Source organism: Podarcis liolepis (assembly GCF_965112155.1).
Source record: "Podarcis liolepis genome assembly, chromosome: 5".
In the NCBI taxonomy this organism is placed as follows: domain Eukaryota; kingdom Metazoa; phylum Chordata; class Lepidosauria; order Squamata; family Lacertidae; genus Podarcis; species Podarcis liolepis.
In genome coordinates, this window is record NC_139556.1 from 103,521,388 (window position 1) to 103,537,045 (window position 15,658).

At 54.5% G+C, this 15,658-nt stretch overlaps 2 protein-coding genes across 2 annotated transcripts; both read right to left on the bottom strand.

The window, feature by feature from the left end:
* Positions 1-657: 657 nt before the first annotated feature.
* Positions 658-7,209, bottom strand: LOC310707951 (uncharacterized protein). Its single transcript, XM_083505519.1, has 2 exons — positions 7,100-7,209; positions 658-3,619 (listed from the first exon to the last, which is right to left on the bottom strand). The coding sequence occupies exons 1-2, from the start codon at positions 7,117-7,119 to the stop codon at positions 997-999; spliced, it is 2,643 nt and encodes an 880-aa protein (XP_083361645.1). The 5' UTR covers positions 7,120-7,209; the 3' UTR covers positions 658-996.
* Positions 7,210-9,525: 2,316 nt separating this feature from the next.
* Positions 9,526-13,245, bottom strand: CPN2 (carboxypeptidase N subunit 2). Its single transcript, XM_083505520.1, has 2 exons — positions 13,138-13,245; positions 9,526-11,584 (listed from the first exon to the last, which is right to left on the bottom strand). The coding sequence occupies exons 1-2, from the start codon at positions 13,168-13,170 to the stop codon at positions 9,914-9,916; spliced, it is 1,704 nt and encodes a 567-aa protein (XP_083361646.1). The 5' UTR covers positions 13,171-13,245; the 3' UTR covers positions 9,526-9,913.
* Between the last annotated feature and the right edge of the window lie 2,413 nt (positions 13,246-15,658).

Consider the following 15,658-nt stretch of genomic DNA (forward strand, 5'->3'; position numbering starts at 1 on the left):
CTCCATGGAAAGGGAGGCGTCAAGGATTACACCCAAACTCTTAACGGAAGGCAATGGCACTAATTGGGCCCCCGCAAGAGAAGGGAGTTGGTTCCTCATCCCCATGCCATCCCGACCCAGCCAGGGGACCTCTGTCTTTGAAGGATTTAGTTTCAATCGGCTCCCACGAAAACCATCCAGCCACAGCTTCCAAGCATCTGGTCAGTGTATTCGGGGCCGAGTCGGTGTGGCCATCCATCAGCAGATAGAGCTGAGTGTCATCAGCATATTGGTGACAGCCCAGCTCAAAGCTCCGGATAATCTGGGCAAGGGGGGCGCATAAAGATGTTAAAAAGCATCGGGGAGAGAATTGCGCCCTGCGGCACTCCACACACCAAGGAGTGGCACAACGACATTTCCCTCCCTAGTGCCACCCTCTGTCCCCGACCAGAGATAAAAGAGCACAGCCAGTTACGGGCTATGCCCTGTATCCCCACGTCTGCGAGGCGGTGGTCCAGAAGATCATGATCAACCATGTCAAAGGCTGCTGACAAATCTAAAAGGATCAGCAGTCCTGACCCACCTCAATCCAGCTGTCTACGGAGATCGTCTGTTAGGGCAACCAGAGCCGTCTCGGTCCCAAAACCAGGACGAAAACCGGACTGAAATGGATCTAAAACTTATGGCATTTCCCCCTGTGTGTAAATCCACCCCTAAAGCAGTGTCAGCCCCCCAACCCAAAGTCTCTGACACCCCTGCTGCTTCACCTCCCTCATTTAATTTGCCATGATTCCTGCATTGCATGGGGTTGGGCTAGATGACCGCTGGGGATCCCTTCCAACTCTGCCAATCTAGGATCCATTGGAGGTTTCTAAACAGAGCTTGGAGGACCACCTGTCAGGGATTCTCTAGCTGTGATTCCTGCATTGCAGGGGCTTGAGTGAGATGACCTCTGGACTCCCTGACAGCCCTATGATTCTAGCATCCTGTCAAGGTCTCTCCTGTGGCCAAACACCATCACAGCTTCATCCTTCTGGGCTTCACCTTCACCAGCTTGACCGGCACAGTGGGCGAGTCCATGGAGCGCGTGGCTCTGTGCAGGGCGTAGACACACCTGGCCAAGGCAGCGGTGCAGCAGATTTCAAGACACAGCATGGACAAATACATCATCGCAGACAGCTTGCAGTACCGGTAGTTGGAACTCAGCGAAGAGCCCCAGGCCTGGATTTTCTGGGACGGAGCCTGAGGGGGGCTGGCTGGACGGCCGGGCCTTGGGCTCGGAGGAAGGGAAGCCCTGGCTGGCGTGACAGCCGAGGAGCAAAAGGTGCAGCTGGCAGCAGCTGGAGAGGTTGTCACCCAGCCAGTGGTGGGCAGGGGAGCCTGTGTCACAGCAGAGGTGGGCGACGGGGGCGTCTCAGGACGTGTAGTCGGGTCCAACCTGGCTGTCGGTTCTGGAGACAAAGACCCGGACCTGCATTCACCTGGAAGACTGACGTTGTCAAGGCACATTGTGGAAGCCGCCACCAAAGAGAATGTCTCCGTAGGGGTGGTCTCAAGCGGTGAAGGTGTGGTGGCAACTGCCTTGCTGGTTGTCCCAGGCAGCACAGGTGTGGTGGCCGATGTACCAGGGCGGCTTGTGGAGGATTCAGAAGTTGTGATGGTTGTCCTGGCAATGGTTGTGGAGATCTGAGCAGTTGTGGTGGCACCAGAAGGGGTGGTATGTGACATCCCAGTTGTGAAGCCAGCTGTGGCAGCCGCAGTCTTGGCACTGGTAATTTCAGGGACCGTGGTCTGAACCTTTGTTGTCATTGTGATCTGAGCGGTTGTGGGTGGCAGGTGAGCGATGGTTGTGGCTGCCCCGGGGGTTGTGGCCGGGGTTGTGATGGACACAGAGGTTGTGCTTGAGATCTCAGTGGTGGTGGCAATTTCAGGGCTTGTCTCGGCTGAGGTGGGACTTGGAGTGGTGATGGTGGAGGTGTGAGGAGTTGAAGTTGGAGCCCCTGTGCTGGTGATGCTGGTGGTTTCAGAGGATGTCCCACTAGTGGTCATGGTCTGTGAGGTTTCAGTGAGACTCTCAGAGGTGGTGATTTGAGGAGTTGAGGTCAGAGCCTCTGTGGCTCGGAGGGTTGTGGCTGCATTTGTGGTGGTGACAGGCTCAGAAACGGAGGTGGTTGCAGCAACGGTGGCTTTTTTAGGAGATGGGGGGAGTGTTGTGCTCATCCTTGTTGTGGCAGGAGGAGGGAAAGTGGTTGTGGGCAGAGCGCTGCTTGAAATGGGCACAGTCGTTGGGCAAACCAGCTGATCTTCTGCCAAGGAACGGACTGCTTTGCCCAGCAGATCCTTGGGGCTTCCGCACATGACCTTTGCGGCGTCCTTCACTTTTTGGGGATTGCTGCTCATCCATCGGTGGAGGTAGAGAAGGAGGCAGTCACACCTCCACGGATTCTCCCCGAGATACAGGGAGGAGAGCTTCGTGAAGCTGTCAAAGAGGCCCAGAGGGATGGTCTCCAGCTGGTTCTGGCGGAGCCTCAGGGTCTTCAGCCCCGGGAGGGAAGGTGGCAGGAGACCCTCCAGAGACGAGAGCTTGTTTGCCTCCACGTTGAGCTCAGAGAGTTTGCGGAGGCCTGTTAAAACACCGAGAGGGAGGCCTGCCAGCTGGTTGTGGGACAAGGTGAGCTTTGTGAGCCCCGTGAGGTTGGCAAAGACCCCCGCTGGAAGAGCCTGCAAAGCGTTCTTGCTCAGGTCCAGCTGGGTGAGCAAAGGCATCTCCCCAAAGAGCCGGCCGGGGAGACCTTTCAGCCGGTTGGAAGCCAGGGTCAGCTGCTTCAGCTTCCTCAGTCCAAAGAAGGCCTCATCCGGGAGGGTCTCCAAGAGGTTGTGCTCCAGGAAAAGCTTCTCCAGGTTGGGCTTGTTCCTCAGCACCCTGGGAGGCAGCGTGCGGATCTTGTTCTTCTGGAGGCCGAGCTCCGTCAGGTCCTGCTGGCTGTCCAGACTCCCCTCCGGGAGGTCTCTGATCTCGTTCTCGTACAGCCGGAGGACCTTCAGCCGAGGAAGTTCCTTGAAGACGTCCTCTGGGATGGCAGCGATCTTGTTCTTGGCCAGGTGCAAAAAGGTCAGGTTGGAGAGCCCATCAAAGACGCCTTCGGGGAGAGAAGGGATCTCGTTCATATGCAGGTAGATCTCCTCCAGCTCCCCGAGATCCTCAAAGAGTCCTTTCTGGAGGCCCTTGATCTGAGAGTCCCGCAGATTCAGCTTCTGCAAGCGAGGAAGAGAGCGGAAGGTGCCCACAGGGAGGTCGTCCAGCTCAGCCTGCGTGATTTCCAGCTCATCCAGTTTCTCCAAGTTATCAAAGGCCCCCACCTCTACGGTTTTGATCTTGTTGCCAATGAACAGGACTTTCTGCAGGCCAGGCATGTTCCGGAAGGCTCCGCTCTTGATCTGTGTTAGGCTGGTTTGCACAAAGATCATTTCGGTGATGATGGTGCTGGCGGTCTTTGGGATCTCCGTCACGTCCCTTAGTTTGGTGTAGACTTCCTGGTGGGCCTTGGGGCAGTCGTAGGCCCCTGTGCAGGCGGGCGGGCTCTGGCCAGTTCCAAAGGCCAGGCAGAGGAGGAGGACAATGGCCACTGTGGGCACCATCCTGGAAGAAAGCAAGAGGTGTCCATTAGCCTTTTCACCAAGAGAGTGCACATCTGGCAAGCCTCTCTGCAGCTGAAGCGTCCGGATTCGTGGTGTCTGCTGCATCCTGCACACCCTCCGCTCCTTCACAATCTGCTGTTTTGTGGGAGCAGTCAAATACAACATTCCTAGAGTGAACATGTTTACACATGGGGAGGAATGTTTGTCCAGCCAGCAGGTCAACTTCCTGTTTCCTTCTGGGCTGGGACAGACTTCCTCTGCATGTGACTAGAGGTGGGCGTGGCCTCACCTGTGCAGGTAACGACAAAAGCACAAGGCAGGGCAGCCACCTCTCTCTCCCTTTGACCACATGCATCGAAGAAGCAACATCTGCTTAGCCAAAGATGCTCTCTTGGCTTCCAGAGGGACTGTCTCCTTATGAGATAGTTTCCAGATGTATGTTACTTTTCTAAGCTAAGTCTGCCTTCTGGGATCCGATTGTGAACAGAATGTGAGTAAACTCTTTTTATACTTTTATAGAAGACTGTGTCGTGTCTTATCTTTTATGAGGGAATAAGGGGGAAATAACAGAACAGTTATTATAGAGGCTTTAGCGAGCCTGAGCAAAGGCATCCACTGTGAGTTTAAAAAGGAGAATGTTACTCTGCTAAATTGTGAACTTGTTAACACAAGTTGGAAAGGCTATAATCAAACAATATATCCTCTCCTGCATCCCTGAACATTCCCACATGTTTTCCCTTACAGAGCTCATTCCAGGCAAAATTGCCATCAGAAACATAAGAAGAGTCCTGCTGAATGAGGCCTATGGCCCATCGAGTCCAGAGTCCTCTTCTCACAGGGGCCACCAGATGCCCTGAGGGAGAGGGTCTAGTGGGTAGAGCCAGGCTTCAAATCCCCCACCTGGCCATAAAGTTCACTGGATCTGACCTTGGTAGTCGGGTGGGGGAGCTGAAAAGAAGGCAAATTTGTGATAAGTTGTGTCCCAGGATTTTTAGACTTCTCTCCCCATGTACTATTTGCAACCAAAGGGGGAAATTGGTTACCAGATGTGATTCCCCCCCCCCACCTCTCCTATCCCACCAGGGGATGGTCAGTCACTGCCCCTCAGCCTAACCCACCTCACAGGGCTGTTGGGGGGGTGAAATGAGGAGAGGGAAGAGGGCCACGTAGACCACCGTGAGAAAAAGGAGGGGTGGAAAGGCAACTTGTTAACCAACAAGCCTGCAAGTGGGATTTCTCCCTCCTCTGTGGGGCTCTGACAGGAGAGGCAGAAGGCAGTCGTTGTGGTTAGGAGCCACTGATGGCCGGATCCTGCAGGATTTGAGCTCACCCATCTCAACCAGACGCTGAAAAATGAAGAAACGGGTTCCCCAATGCACGTCTGGGCGGAAGGAGCGTCTGAGAAGGCTGGAGGCAGCTCATCTAACTGGTGTTGCAGGAACTCCCCCCCCCCATCATTCAGTTTGTACAAACCACACACACACACACACACACACACACACACACACACACACACACTACATACGCTACGCTTCTGTTATAAATTCATAGAAAATCCACCATACATTGGATCTGCACTGTTCCACTTTTATTTTACTCCATGAAGGAAGGACTACAAAACGGGGAAGCTTTGATACAGGGCAGCCATAATGAACGTACCAACACATCCGCAGGAAACCTGCCCAGTTGGCATGCCAATCTTGATGGTCCTAGACAGAAGATCATTACACTCACAAAAGACCTGCAAATGGGAGTGGATTCAGCACGGACTGAAACAAAGGACAGTGACCAGCCCTTCCCTCTGGGGGAAGGAAACAGTAAACTCCTCTTTGTCCTCTGGAATGTAATCATGGGGAGGGGAAAGGAGGAACCGGACAGGTGACAAGACACTCAGGTTACCACCACAACTCCTCCCTCAACCCCTCCTCTTTGTGATGTGTCAATGATGTAGTCATGATGTAGTTGTGATGTAATTCTAGGGGTGTAGCTTGGGGGATTAGCAGCTAATAAAAGTTGGGGGTCTTCTTTTGTTCTGGGCTTCCATCTTGTTCCACCTGGTGGCAGGTGGGAGTCCTGTCGCGAGGGTCTTCAATAAAGACCAAGCCTACTGTCTGCTGTTTTGCTCTGGTCTTCCTGGCTGTTGCCCTGGTTTTTGGTCCAAGGGAGCCCTCGGATTTCTCCATTAACACTGGGGAGTCCAAACAAGGAGCAGACCCGGCCCCTTGACTCCGGGCCAAAGCCTTCTCCCCTCCAGACCCCTGAGCCCCCATTCCCCCCACAACCAGCCTTCTGACCCCAAAGCCAGGACTTCTGGCAAAGAGGAAGAATCGTGGTTAAGCAGGGGAGGGAAGCTGCCGCCTCTGACTCACGGCTCTCTTATATTTTCCCTCCCAACCACTAGAAACAACTGTCGTTTTAAAATACTCAGAAAAATCCTGATCCTCCCCACCACCCTTTCCCCTCCAGCTGGGTCCTCCCTCCCCAAAGAGCAGAGGCAGCTGCCGTCCCTCTAATCTAGCCCCATACAGCCTGCACTGACTGGCAGAAGCTCTCCCAAATTTCAGCCAGGGGACGGAAACTTGCATGTTCTGAATGCACAGCAGCTGCTCTAGCTTCACACACACACACAAAACACACACACACACGTGCACAGCAAGGGAGCTGACAGGTGGAGATCCGTTATTTAGTTCACAAAATCTATACACGGTTTTTGTTTTCTTAAAAAACAGCAACCTCAAAGCAGTTACAGAAAGCTAAAACAAGAAAATCAGGCAGACATACAGAAAGTTAAAATGCTAAAATGGATTCCCATTCACAGCAGCATTTCTAAACAGCCGGGCAGGCTTGCCTAGACAAGGAGGCTTTTTAGCAGGTGCCCCAAAGAGGGCAGCAAAGGCACCCGCTTGATCTCAAGAGGCAGGGAGTTCCACAGCCCAATAGATCAGATCTTGCAAATGCCGAACAGGGATTACACTGCCAATTCCACCGCTGGAGGCGGCCGAGTGGATGCAGGTGAGCTTTGGCACGCTTGCGGGTGAGCCGGTCTCTCTGAAATGGGTCAGCAAGGTTTACCTCGCCTGGGCCGGCTCACTCCAGCGGAGATCCCTCTGTGGGGTGGATTGTGCGTGTGAATGAGCATGCACACCTGCAATTTCCAGCAGTGTCTCTGTCTGCGCAGACACTATTTCCGGCGCCGTAGAAGCAAGTCCCCGTGCCATGCTGTGCCAATTTAGCGCAGCATGGGGGAACTCGCCGAGCAGGCGGCTCGGTTTGGGGGCGGCTCATGGGCCGGTTAAACGACCTCCGTGGGTCACTTGTGGCCCATGGGCCTTAGGTTGCCTACCCCTGCTCTGAAGCTCTGAGCCCCCTTCAAGGCAGCAGGAGCCCAGAGCAGAGCAGCAGCCTGGTGGGCAGAGAGATGGGCTGGAGAAGGTCAGGGAGGAAGCTCCTTCCAAGCCCCGGGGAGCCTTTCAGCACTTACCAAGATCGCTTGCCGGACATTTTGCTGAGCCGGGAGAGTCGTGCACAGGCTGCCGATCAAAGCGCCTCCAGCCTTATCTGAGGGAGGCATCCAGCGCCCGGGAGGCGAAGATCTGCCCTGTGCAGATGTTGGGCAGGTCTGCCTGGTGAGATAAAGGGTCCCAGGTGATGAATTCTTGTCACAAAACTGGGCATCAGCCAAGGCCTGGGCCCGGCTCTTAACTGGGAAGGTCCCTCTGGGACCATAGAATTGCAGAGTTAGATGGGACCCCTCCAGCACAGGGGTTCTCCGAGGGTGGAGCAGGCCACCCTGGAGAGGCAGGAAAAGGTGGCAAGTGGGCAGGAAGATTCAAGGACAACCCAAGAAACATTTAAGCATCTCAGTATAGTATAAGGTAAAGGGACCCCTGACTATTAGGTCCCGTCGTGGCCGACTCTGGGGTTGCGGCGCTCATCTCGCTTTATTGGCCGAGGGAGCCGGCGTACAGCTTCTGGGTCATGTGGCCAGCATGACTAAGCCGCTTCTGGCGAACCAGAGCAGCGCACGGAAACACTGTTTACCTTCCCGCCGGAGTGGTACCTATTTATCTACTTGCACTTGACGTGCTTTCGAACTGCTAGGTTGGCAGGAGCTGGGGCCGAGCAACGGGAGCTCACCCCGTCACGGGGATTCAAACCGCCAACCTTCTGATCGGCAAGTCCTAGGCTCTGTGGTTTAACCCACAGCGCCACCCGCGTCCCAGTACAGTATAGCCTTTTCTACATGCTCACAGACCAACTGTGGAATTATCTGTTCTAGGACCTTTCCTGGTATCCATGTCAAGCTCACCTATTGGTAGTAACCTGGGTCTTCCTTTTCTCCCCTTTTTGAAGATGAGGACAACATTTGCCGCCTCCCGTCTGTAGGGACCTCACCTGTTCTCCAAGAATTCTCAGAGATAATAGACGCAGGCTCTGAAATTACACCTGCAGGCTCCTTTAGTACCCTTGAATGCAGCTCATCAGGACCCGGAGATTTGAATTCCTTTAAGATAGCTAGGTGTTCCCTTACTACCTTTCCCTATCTTGTTTTTTTATTTTGTATTTTCAAATACAGGAAGAGAGAGCATATTTAACCCCTTCCCTCCCATCCCCCTGTCCCAATTAAAACTTCGTATCAAAAACAGCATGTACAATCATACCTCGGGTTACAGGCGCTTCAGGTTGCATTTTTTCAGGTTACGGACCGCCAAAACCTGGAAATACTGGAAGGGGTTACCGTATTTTTTGCACCATAACACTCACTTTTTTCCTCCTAGAAAGTAAGGGGAAATGTCTGTGCGTGTTATGGAGGGAATGCCTACGGGTGGCATGCCTACGGATTTTCCTCCTCTAAAAACTACGAGCGTGTTATGGTCGGGTGCGTGTTATAGAGCGAAAAATACGGTACTTCCAGGTTTCAGTGGTCGCACATGCGCCGAATCGCAACCTGCACATGCGCACATGCGCAGATGCAGGTTGAGAACGCTGCAGGTTGTCAATGTGCGTCCCGCATGGGCCACATTCGCAACCCAAGCATCCACTTTATACATATACCATATGACTTCCCTTCCGCCTTTTTCCTGGTTCCTTTGCTTTTCTGCTGCTCCGCGTAATCCACATCTTTTTAATCATCCAATTTGTTATACACATGGAATCTATCCCATAAGGAGATAGTCCCTTTGTGCTCTGTTGGCTGGAAGCAACAAGGCATCTGTAGCTAAGGAGATGTTGCTTCTTCTATGAATGGAGCCAGAGAGAGGGGGGGCTTTGTGCCTTGCCCTTTTGTGTTACCTGGACAGGTAAGGTCACGCCCATCTCTAGGCACATGTAGAGGAAGTTTGCCCCAGCCCAGGAGGAAACAGGAAGTTTTCTACTGGCTGGTACAAAGCATCCCCTTGCATGTCCACTCTAGGAATGCTGTACTAGACTTCTCCACCTTTGTGCCAAGAAGGTTCTAGCTGTGGACATAGTGTATAGTAGTAAACTCCATTTTTGGGGGGGACCTCTGTTGTTATCATCCCCATGAGAAGAATGTCAGGTGTTTGGGGAAAAGTTTTTAAAATACCTTTTATAATTCATTATATATAGTTTCCCAAGATTCCTTAATTATTTTACAGGACATGTGACTAAAAGATCCCTCAATTTCATTACACTGCCAACATATACCTTTTTCTTTTTTTAGACATTTTCGCCAATCTGGTAGGTGTTAAATACTATCTGTGTTCCATTTTCATCAATTTTTTAAATTATTATTATTATTAGTAGTAGTAGTAGTAGTATTATTATTATTATTATTATTATTATTATTATTATTATTATTATTTTGCTGGAGTTATAACCTATGCCCAGTTATGAATGTGTGTCTACCTTACCCCATGCCCACAAGAAGTTCCCACACAAAAGGAATAAAGAAAGCTTGGTTTATTATACGAAATGAAAGTGACAGAATATATAATTGCTGCTTCAGGCAGCAGATCCTGCAAGACGTACACCCCCACCCTGCCCTGGGAGGCAGTGGATCCATGCTTTCAGAATCCCCATTGGGTGACCTTTGGGATCCTGGGGAGACCCGCAGATAAATCTACACAGACAAAGCCTGATTTGGGTCACAAAGGCTTCTGTTTCTGTTAGCGTCTGTGATGATACCAAGCGCGTCCTGACGACAGCCCTGCAGTGTAGGCCTCCCTCATCCCCATGAGGATGCAGCAAGGCTCAGGTGGGGCTGGAGCCCCCTCTCTCCGAAGGCCCCCCCCCCGCTCTCCGGGCCACACTGGCAGGGCAGGGGATCCCGGCCTCAGGGGGCTTCCGAGGGGGCTGCCACCGCCTCCCCTCCGGGCAGGGGCTCGATGCTCACGGCCACCCGGACCTTCACGGCGCCGCAGCCCGAGTCCAGGATCCAGTCCTTGCTGAAACGCTGCCCTGCCTCCTGCAGGCTCTCTCCCGGCGGGAGACTCAGGCTAAGCTGGTGGCAAGCGTCGCGGTCGCACGCCAGGTGGATGCCACCTGCCGGATCCTGGTAGGTGCACGGAGGGCGGGCGCTGGGTTCCGCGGAGGTCTCCTCCATCCCCGGCTCCGCCCGGCACCGGGAGGGCGCGAGGCCCCGCCGACAGACCAGCTGCTCTTTCTGCACGGCCGGCAGGCTCAGCCCCTGCAGGTGAGCCGGGCTCCTGCACAAGGCCCGCGCGTTGATCAGGGGGTCCGTGTCCTGGAGCCAGTCTTTCAGGGGGGCCAGGTGGCAGTCGCACGTCCAGGGGTTGCCCTTCAGGGCCACATTGCCCAGGATGACGTTGCCCTCGAAGACCCCCTCCGACAGGGTGGCCAGCTGGTTGTGGGACAGGTCCAAGGCCTCCAGGGTGGTGAGGTTGGCAAAGACGCCCCTCGGCAGGGCGGTGAGGTTGTTGTGGCTCAGCTGCAGCCTAGCAAGGGCTCTGAGACCCTGGAAGACCCCGGCGGGCAGGTGGGCGAGGCGGTTGTGCGATAGCCCCAGGAACGCCAGGCTGCCCAGGTTGCCAAACAGCCCCTCGGGGATGCTCTGGAGACGGTTGCCCGCCAGGGAGAGCTCGGCGAGGTGAGGGGTGCCCTGGAAGAGCCCGTCGGGCAGCTCCGCCAAGCGGTTGCCGTCCAGGTAGAGGAAGGTGAGGTTGCGCTGGGCGGAGAAGACGGCGGCTGGCAGGCGCTCCAGGGCGTTGTGCTGGAGGTGGAGGCGCGTCAGGGCGCTCAGCGGGGCGAAGGTGCCCGGGGGCAGCTCTGCCAGGGCGTTGCCGTCCAAGAAGAGCTCCCGGAGCTCTCTCAGGGGGCCGAAGAGGCCGGCGGAGAGGCCAGCCAGGCGGTTGTCGCTCAGCTTCAGCACCCGCAGGGCCGAAAGCGGGCCGAAGACCTCCGCGAGCAGCTCCTCGAGGTGGTTTTGGGACAAGGTGAGGGTCTTGAGGGATGCCAGCGGGCGGAAGACGTCCTGGGGCAGAGACCCGACCTCGTTCCCCTGGAGGTGGAGGGCTTCTAGGCGCGGCGTGTTGCTGAACAGCTCCGTCTCCAGGCTTCTGATGGGGCTGAACTTGACGGCGAGGGTGCTGAGGTTGCCCAAGCCCAGAAAGGCCTCTCCGCTCAGGGCGCTCAGCTGGCTGGACGAGATCTCCAGCTCCCGGAGCTCCGGCAGCCCCTCGAAGGCCGCGCGTCCCAGAGACTCGAGGGGGCTGCCCAGGAAGGCGAGCTTGGCGAGGCGGCGGCTGCCGGTTCTGTTGGCGAAAGCCCCGCTCTGAAGCGAGAAGAGGGGGGCTCCCACGAAGAAGAGCTGGGTGGCGCTGGCGGGGACCCCCTCGGGGATGTCCTCCAGACCTTCATCCGAGCAGAAGACGGTCAGGTTCCCAAAGCACTGGCACAGAGCCGGGCAGGGAACCGCGGGGTCATCGGGCTGTGCCAGGGCCGAGAGGCAAAGCAGCAGGAAGTGCCCGGCGGCCACCCATTTGCCCTGCGGGAGAGGAAGGCAAAGGAAGGCCAGTAAGTGGGGGAATGCTCAGGAAGGCAGGAGAGGATGTGCTGCTCGACCACTGAGCGCAGGAGAGCACTGAGGCCAGGCTGGCCCAGGAGGCAAAAGAGAAAATGCTGCCCACGGTGGAAGGACGTGCAGGTCCAGAATTGGCCTCCACAGTCACTTACGGACTCACTGTTAAAACCCTGTTCATGGAAGACAATCTTACTCAGCTACGAGTGATCGCCAAAGAAGAAGAAGAAGTGGCAGCCCCTAACCTCTGGAACTCCCTGCCTCTTGATACCATACAGGCACCTTCTCTGGTCTCTTTTTAACACCTTTCTAAAAACATTCTTGTCTATAAACATTCTTCAAGCCTGTCCAGATGCTTGAAAAGCTGGTGTGAATTTAAAGCTCTTTCAGTATTTTAACTTTTTATATGTTTTAAAACTGTTCTTGTAAACTTTTCTTGATTTTATAGTTTTATCTTTATGTAAACCACTTTGAGGGTGTGGAGGGTTTTGTGGTTTCTTTACAGTTAAGAAGTGGAGACATTTTATGAAATGATGATAATGAAAAGTTTGCCTTGGCTGCTAATCAGTGTCACCGGCTGGGGGCTTGTCGGGGCTTCTGCTCCCCCCCCCCCAGAAAGCACGGATCCAAAGGGCACTCATTTCCTTTCTTTAGCTCTGGCTTTGAGTTCTATCCCATATCCATATCCTCATCTAGGTGCCCTTTTTCTGCCCCCAGGAGGGGCACTAACTTGCTGGCAAGAGCCCTGTGTCTTCCTACAGATGTGAAAGACACTATTGGTGGTTTTTTGCTGTAAGGGGGAAATCCTCATTTCTTTGCTGGGAAAGGCCTCTGATGCCACACAGAGACTGAGGAGGGCATTTAATGTTTTAGAAAAATGCCAGCGATGGACAATGGCACCAGGTCGCCCCTGCCTTTCCTGTAAGCCAGTGGCTGGGGGGTTTCCCTCTGCCCACTCCCCCTGCCATAACAAATCGGGGCACGGGGTGTTGGACCGTCCTTGTGCAATGGCACAAGGGGCACCAGCCTCTGCCTTACCCTTAAAGCACCTTCAAAGTGCATTCCACCCCTACACTCACACACACCAGTGGGAACAGTAGTTTAGCCCTCGCAGAGCTACAATCCCCAGCACCCTTCACAAACTACAGTTCCCAGGATCCTCTGACCTGCTTCACATATCTGGTGCAGGAACGGCCTTAGACCAGATTCTCACTCCCAGCTGGCAGGGCTCAAATCTGAGCAGTCGCACCCAAATCACAGAATTGTAGAGGGGGAGGGTGATCTAGCCCAGTTGCCCTGCCATGGAGGAATCACAGCTTCAGAATCCCCCCCCCCAATTCTGCTTAAAACCCTCCACCACCTTTGAGGAGCGACCTTTGAGGAGACCCATTGCTCTCCCCAGCAATGAGAGAACCCCCTCAACTGAGAGCCCAGACCCCTTTGCCCTGCCCACCCTACCCTCTGCTAAAAGGGGGGCTTGGTTTGCTCCTGCCCATTTTGGGGGACCCCTGGGCACTTACCCTGGGCGGGTCCAGGCCCTCAGGCAGAGCCATGCTGCTGCCGTCCTCCCTCCTCTGCCTGCCAGAAAAAACTCTCGCTCTGCGGTGTTTGCCAGCCAAGATGGGAAGTCACTGACCCGCCAAGTGGGACGGACCTGGCGGTCCCTGCTTATCAGAGGCCCCGTCCTGGGTCCCCGCAGATTCCGGGCAAGGGCCGGTGGCCTCAGAGGGGGCGGGGAGGGCACTGGCCTCTGGGCAAACAGGCAGCAGGAAGGACTGCTTGGAGGTAGCAGAGGCACCTGGGGGGGCACGACTCTGCCCTTGCTGAGAGCAGGCCCTGCCATCCCAGGGTTTGGCAAGCTGCCTCTCTCAAAAAGATCTCTCTCAAAGTATCATAGGAGAAGTTCATGGAGGAGAAGAGGGCTGTCAATGGCTCCCAGCCAGCCTGGCTCTGCTCTGCCTCCACAGATAGAGGCAGCGATGCTTCTGAAACCCCAGGAGGGGAGAGTGTTGCTCTTGTGTTCGAATCCTGCTGTGGTTTCCCTTTGGGGAGTCTGGTCAGCTGCTGTGAGAACCAAGCGGGGGAAGGAGGGGGAGCTGGAGGTGTAAAAACGAGACTTTTTTGCTGAATTAATTACGCTGAATAGTTTTCATTGGATTTTGAATATATGTGCAATTCATTATCACAGCTTTGCATTTTAGTGCGTGGTTGTCGTCTTTGCTGGTTGTGCAACCCTGCTGTTCCGAATAGGGCTTTTTAGAGTGTGTATGGGAGAATGGGGCACTGGCAACTGGGCAGGGGTGGCCCCTAAAAGCAGCGGCGGAGCAAGCCGATTGGGCGCCTGGGGCAGCACCCATGCGCTGCGCCCAGGGCCGGGCCAGGTGAGCCGGGGCCGGACACATTGTGGGGTCCCCGAGGAGTCCGCCTGCCTCCTCCCCCTCAGCCACCCTACAGCTGAGGGGGAGGTGGCAGGCAGGCCGTTTGGGGCAGAGCAGAGCCTGTGGGTGCCCAAGCCTCTGCATTACTCCCAGGAGAGACGCGTGGCTCAGGCGCACTGCAGGCCCCACAGCGAGTGCCACCTGGCATTTTGTCACCCCCTCAGTGGTGACACCCGGGGTGACCTTCCTCCACCCTTGCCTAAGAGTTAGGGAACCACTTTTGGTGCCTTCAGTACTGGAGGGGAGCGAGTGGGAGCGGCGGAGCAGCTTCTGCTTCTGAGCAGGAAAGTTAATAGTGGTTTTGCGTCCTCTAAAGAGCAGCCCCTACGAAGGGCCTCTCCTGCCTTATCTGGTGCAGAAAATAAAAGGGAGAAGAGGATCCCCACCCCACGCTTAATCAGTATGTTTTCCGCTTTTTGGAGAACAGCAAATAACAGAGGAAGGTTTGATTTTGCAATATGCGGAGGCCGGCCTGGCATGCGGCAGAAACCGCCAGAGTCGTTCCTTAATTCCTTCCCTCCAAACACTTCTGGGCTGCTCTTCAATTAAAACTACCCAGGGCTGTTTTGCCTTCAAAGGACCAGATGGGGGACGAGGGGAACCACCTCACAAGACCTGGTATCTCAGGGAGCCGGAGTTGCCATGCCCGCCTGGGCACCGAGGACAGGCACTCACTCATTCACTCACACACCACTCCTGCTGCCACGTCCAGAGGACTCTTGGCTGGGCCCGTGGGCAGGAGAGTCAGCCCTGCTGCCACCTGCATGCTGGGCCCTCGACTTGGACCCCGCAGCAGCCCCCTGAGTGCAGGAGGGATTTGCCCAATGGTGGGAGACATGTGGGGCTTGGGAGATTCTCCACTGTTTGGCTCCAGAGAATTCACAGCAGCCACAGGTCTGGAAGTCAAACCAGCCCCATCATCCAGCTGAGGTCCAGCTCCGAGGGCCTTCTGGCGGTTCCCTCACTGCGAGAAGTGAGGTTACAGGGAACCAGGCAGAGGGTCTTCTCGGTGGTGGCACCCTCCCTGTGGAACGCCCTTCCACCAGATGTCAAAGAGATAAGCAACTACCTGACATGCGTATCTGAAGAAGTGTGCATGCACACGAAAGCTCATACTAAGAACTAACTTAGTTGGTCTTTAAGGTGCTACTGGAAGGAATTTTTTTATTTTGACTATGGCAGACCAACACGGCTACCTATCTGTACCTGACATTTATAATCCATCTGAAGGCAGCCCTGTTTAGGGAAGTTTTTAATGTCTGATGCTGTGTTGTTTTTAATATTTAATATTTGGTTGGAAGCTGCCCAGGGTGGCTGGGAAAACCCAGTCAGATGAGAGGGGTAAAAATAATATATTATTATTATTATTATTATTATTATTATTAACCTGGAGAAGTACTGTACATCCACTGTTTCATTCAGATTTTTCCCCTTGTTTTCCTCCTCTAAAAACTATGTGCGTGTTATGGTCAGGTGTGTGTTATCGAGCGAAAGATACGGAAGGTGTCTTGGAGGCAGCACAAGAGTCGTCTTCCAATATCCCAATATAATCTCCAGGGATGCCACATGGAAAGTGGAGCAAGTTTTTTCTCTCCTGGTCCAG

Coding starts and splice junctions, on each gene's coding strand:
- CPN2 (XM_083505520.1), bottom strand. CDS start 13,170: ATGGCTCTGCCTGAGGGCCTGGACCCGCCCAGG. Junction 11,585..13,137: donor AGGGCCTGGACCCGCCCAGG/GTAAGTGCCCAG, acceptor CCTCTCCCGCAG/GGCAAATGGGTGGCCGCCGG.
- LOC310707951 (XM_083505519.1), bottom strand. CDS start 7,119: ATGTCCGGCAAGCGATCTTG. Junction 3,620..7,099: donor ATGTCCGGCAAGCGATCTTG/GTAAGTGCTGAA, acceptor GCTTTCTTCCAG/GATGGTGCCCACAGTGGCCA.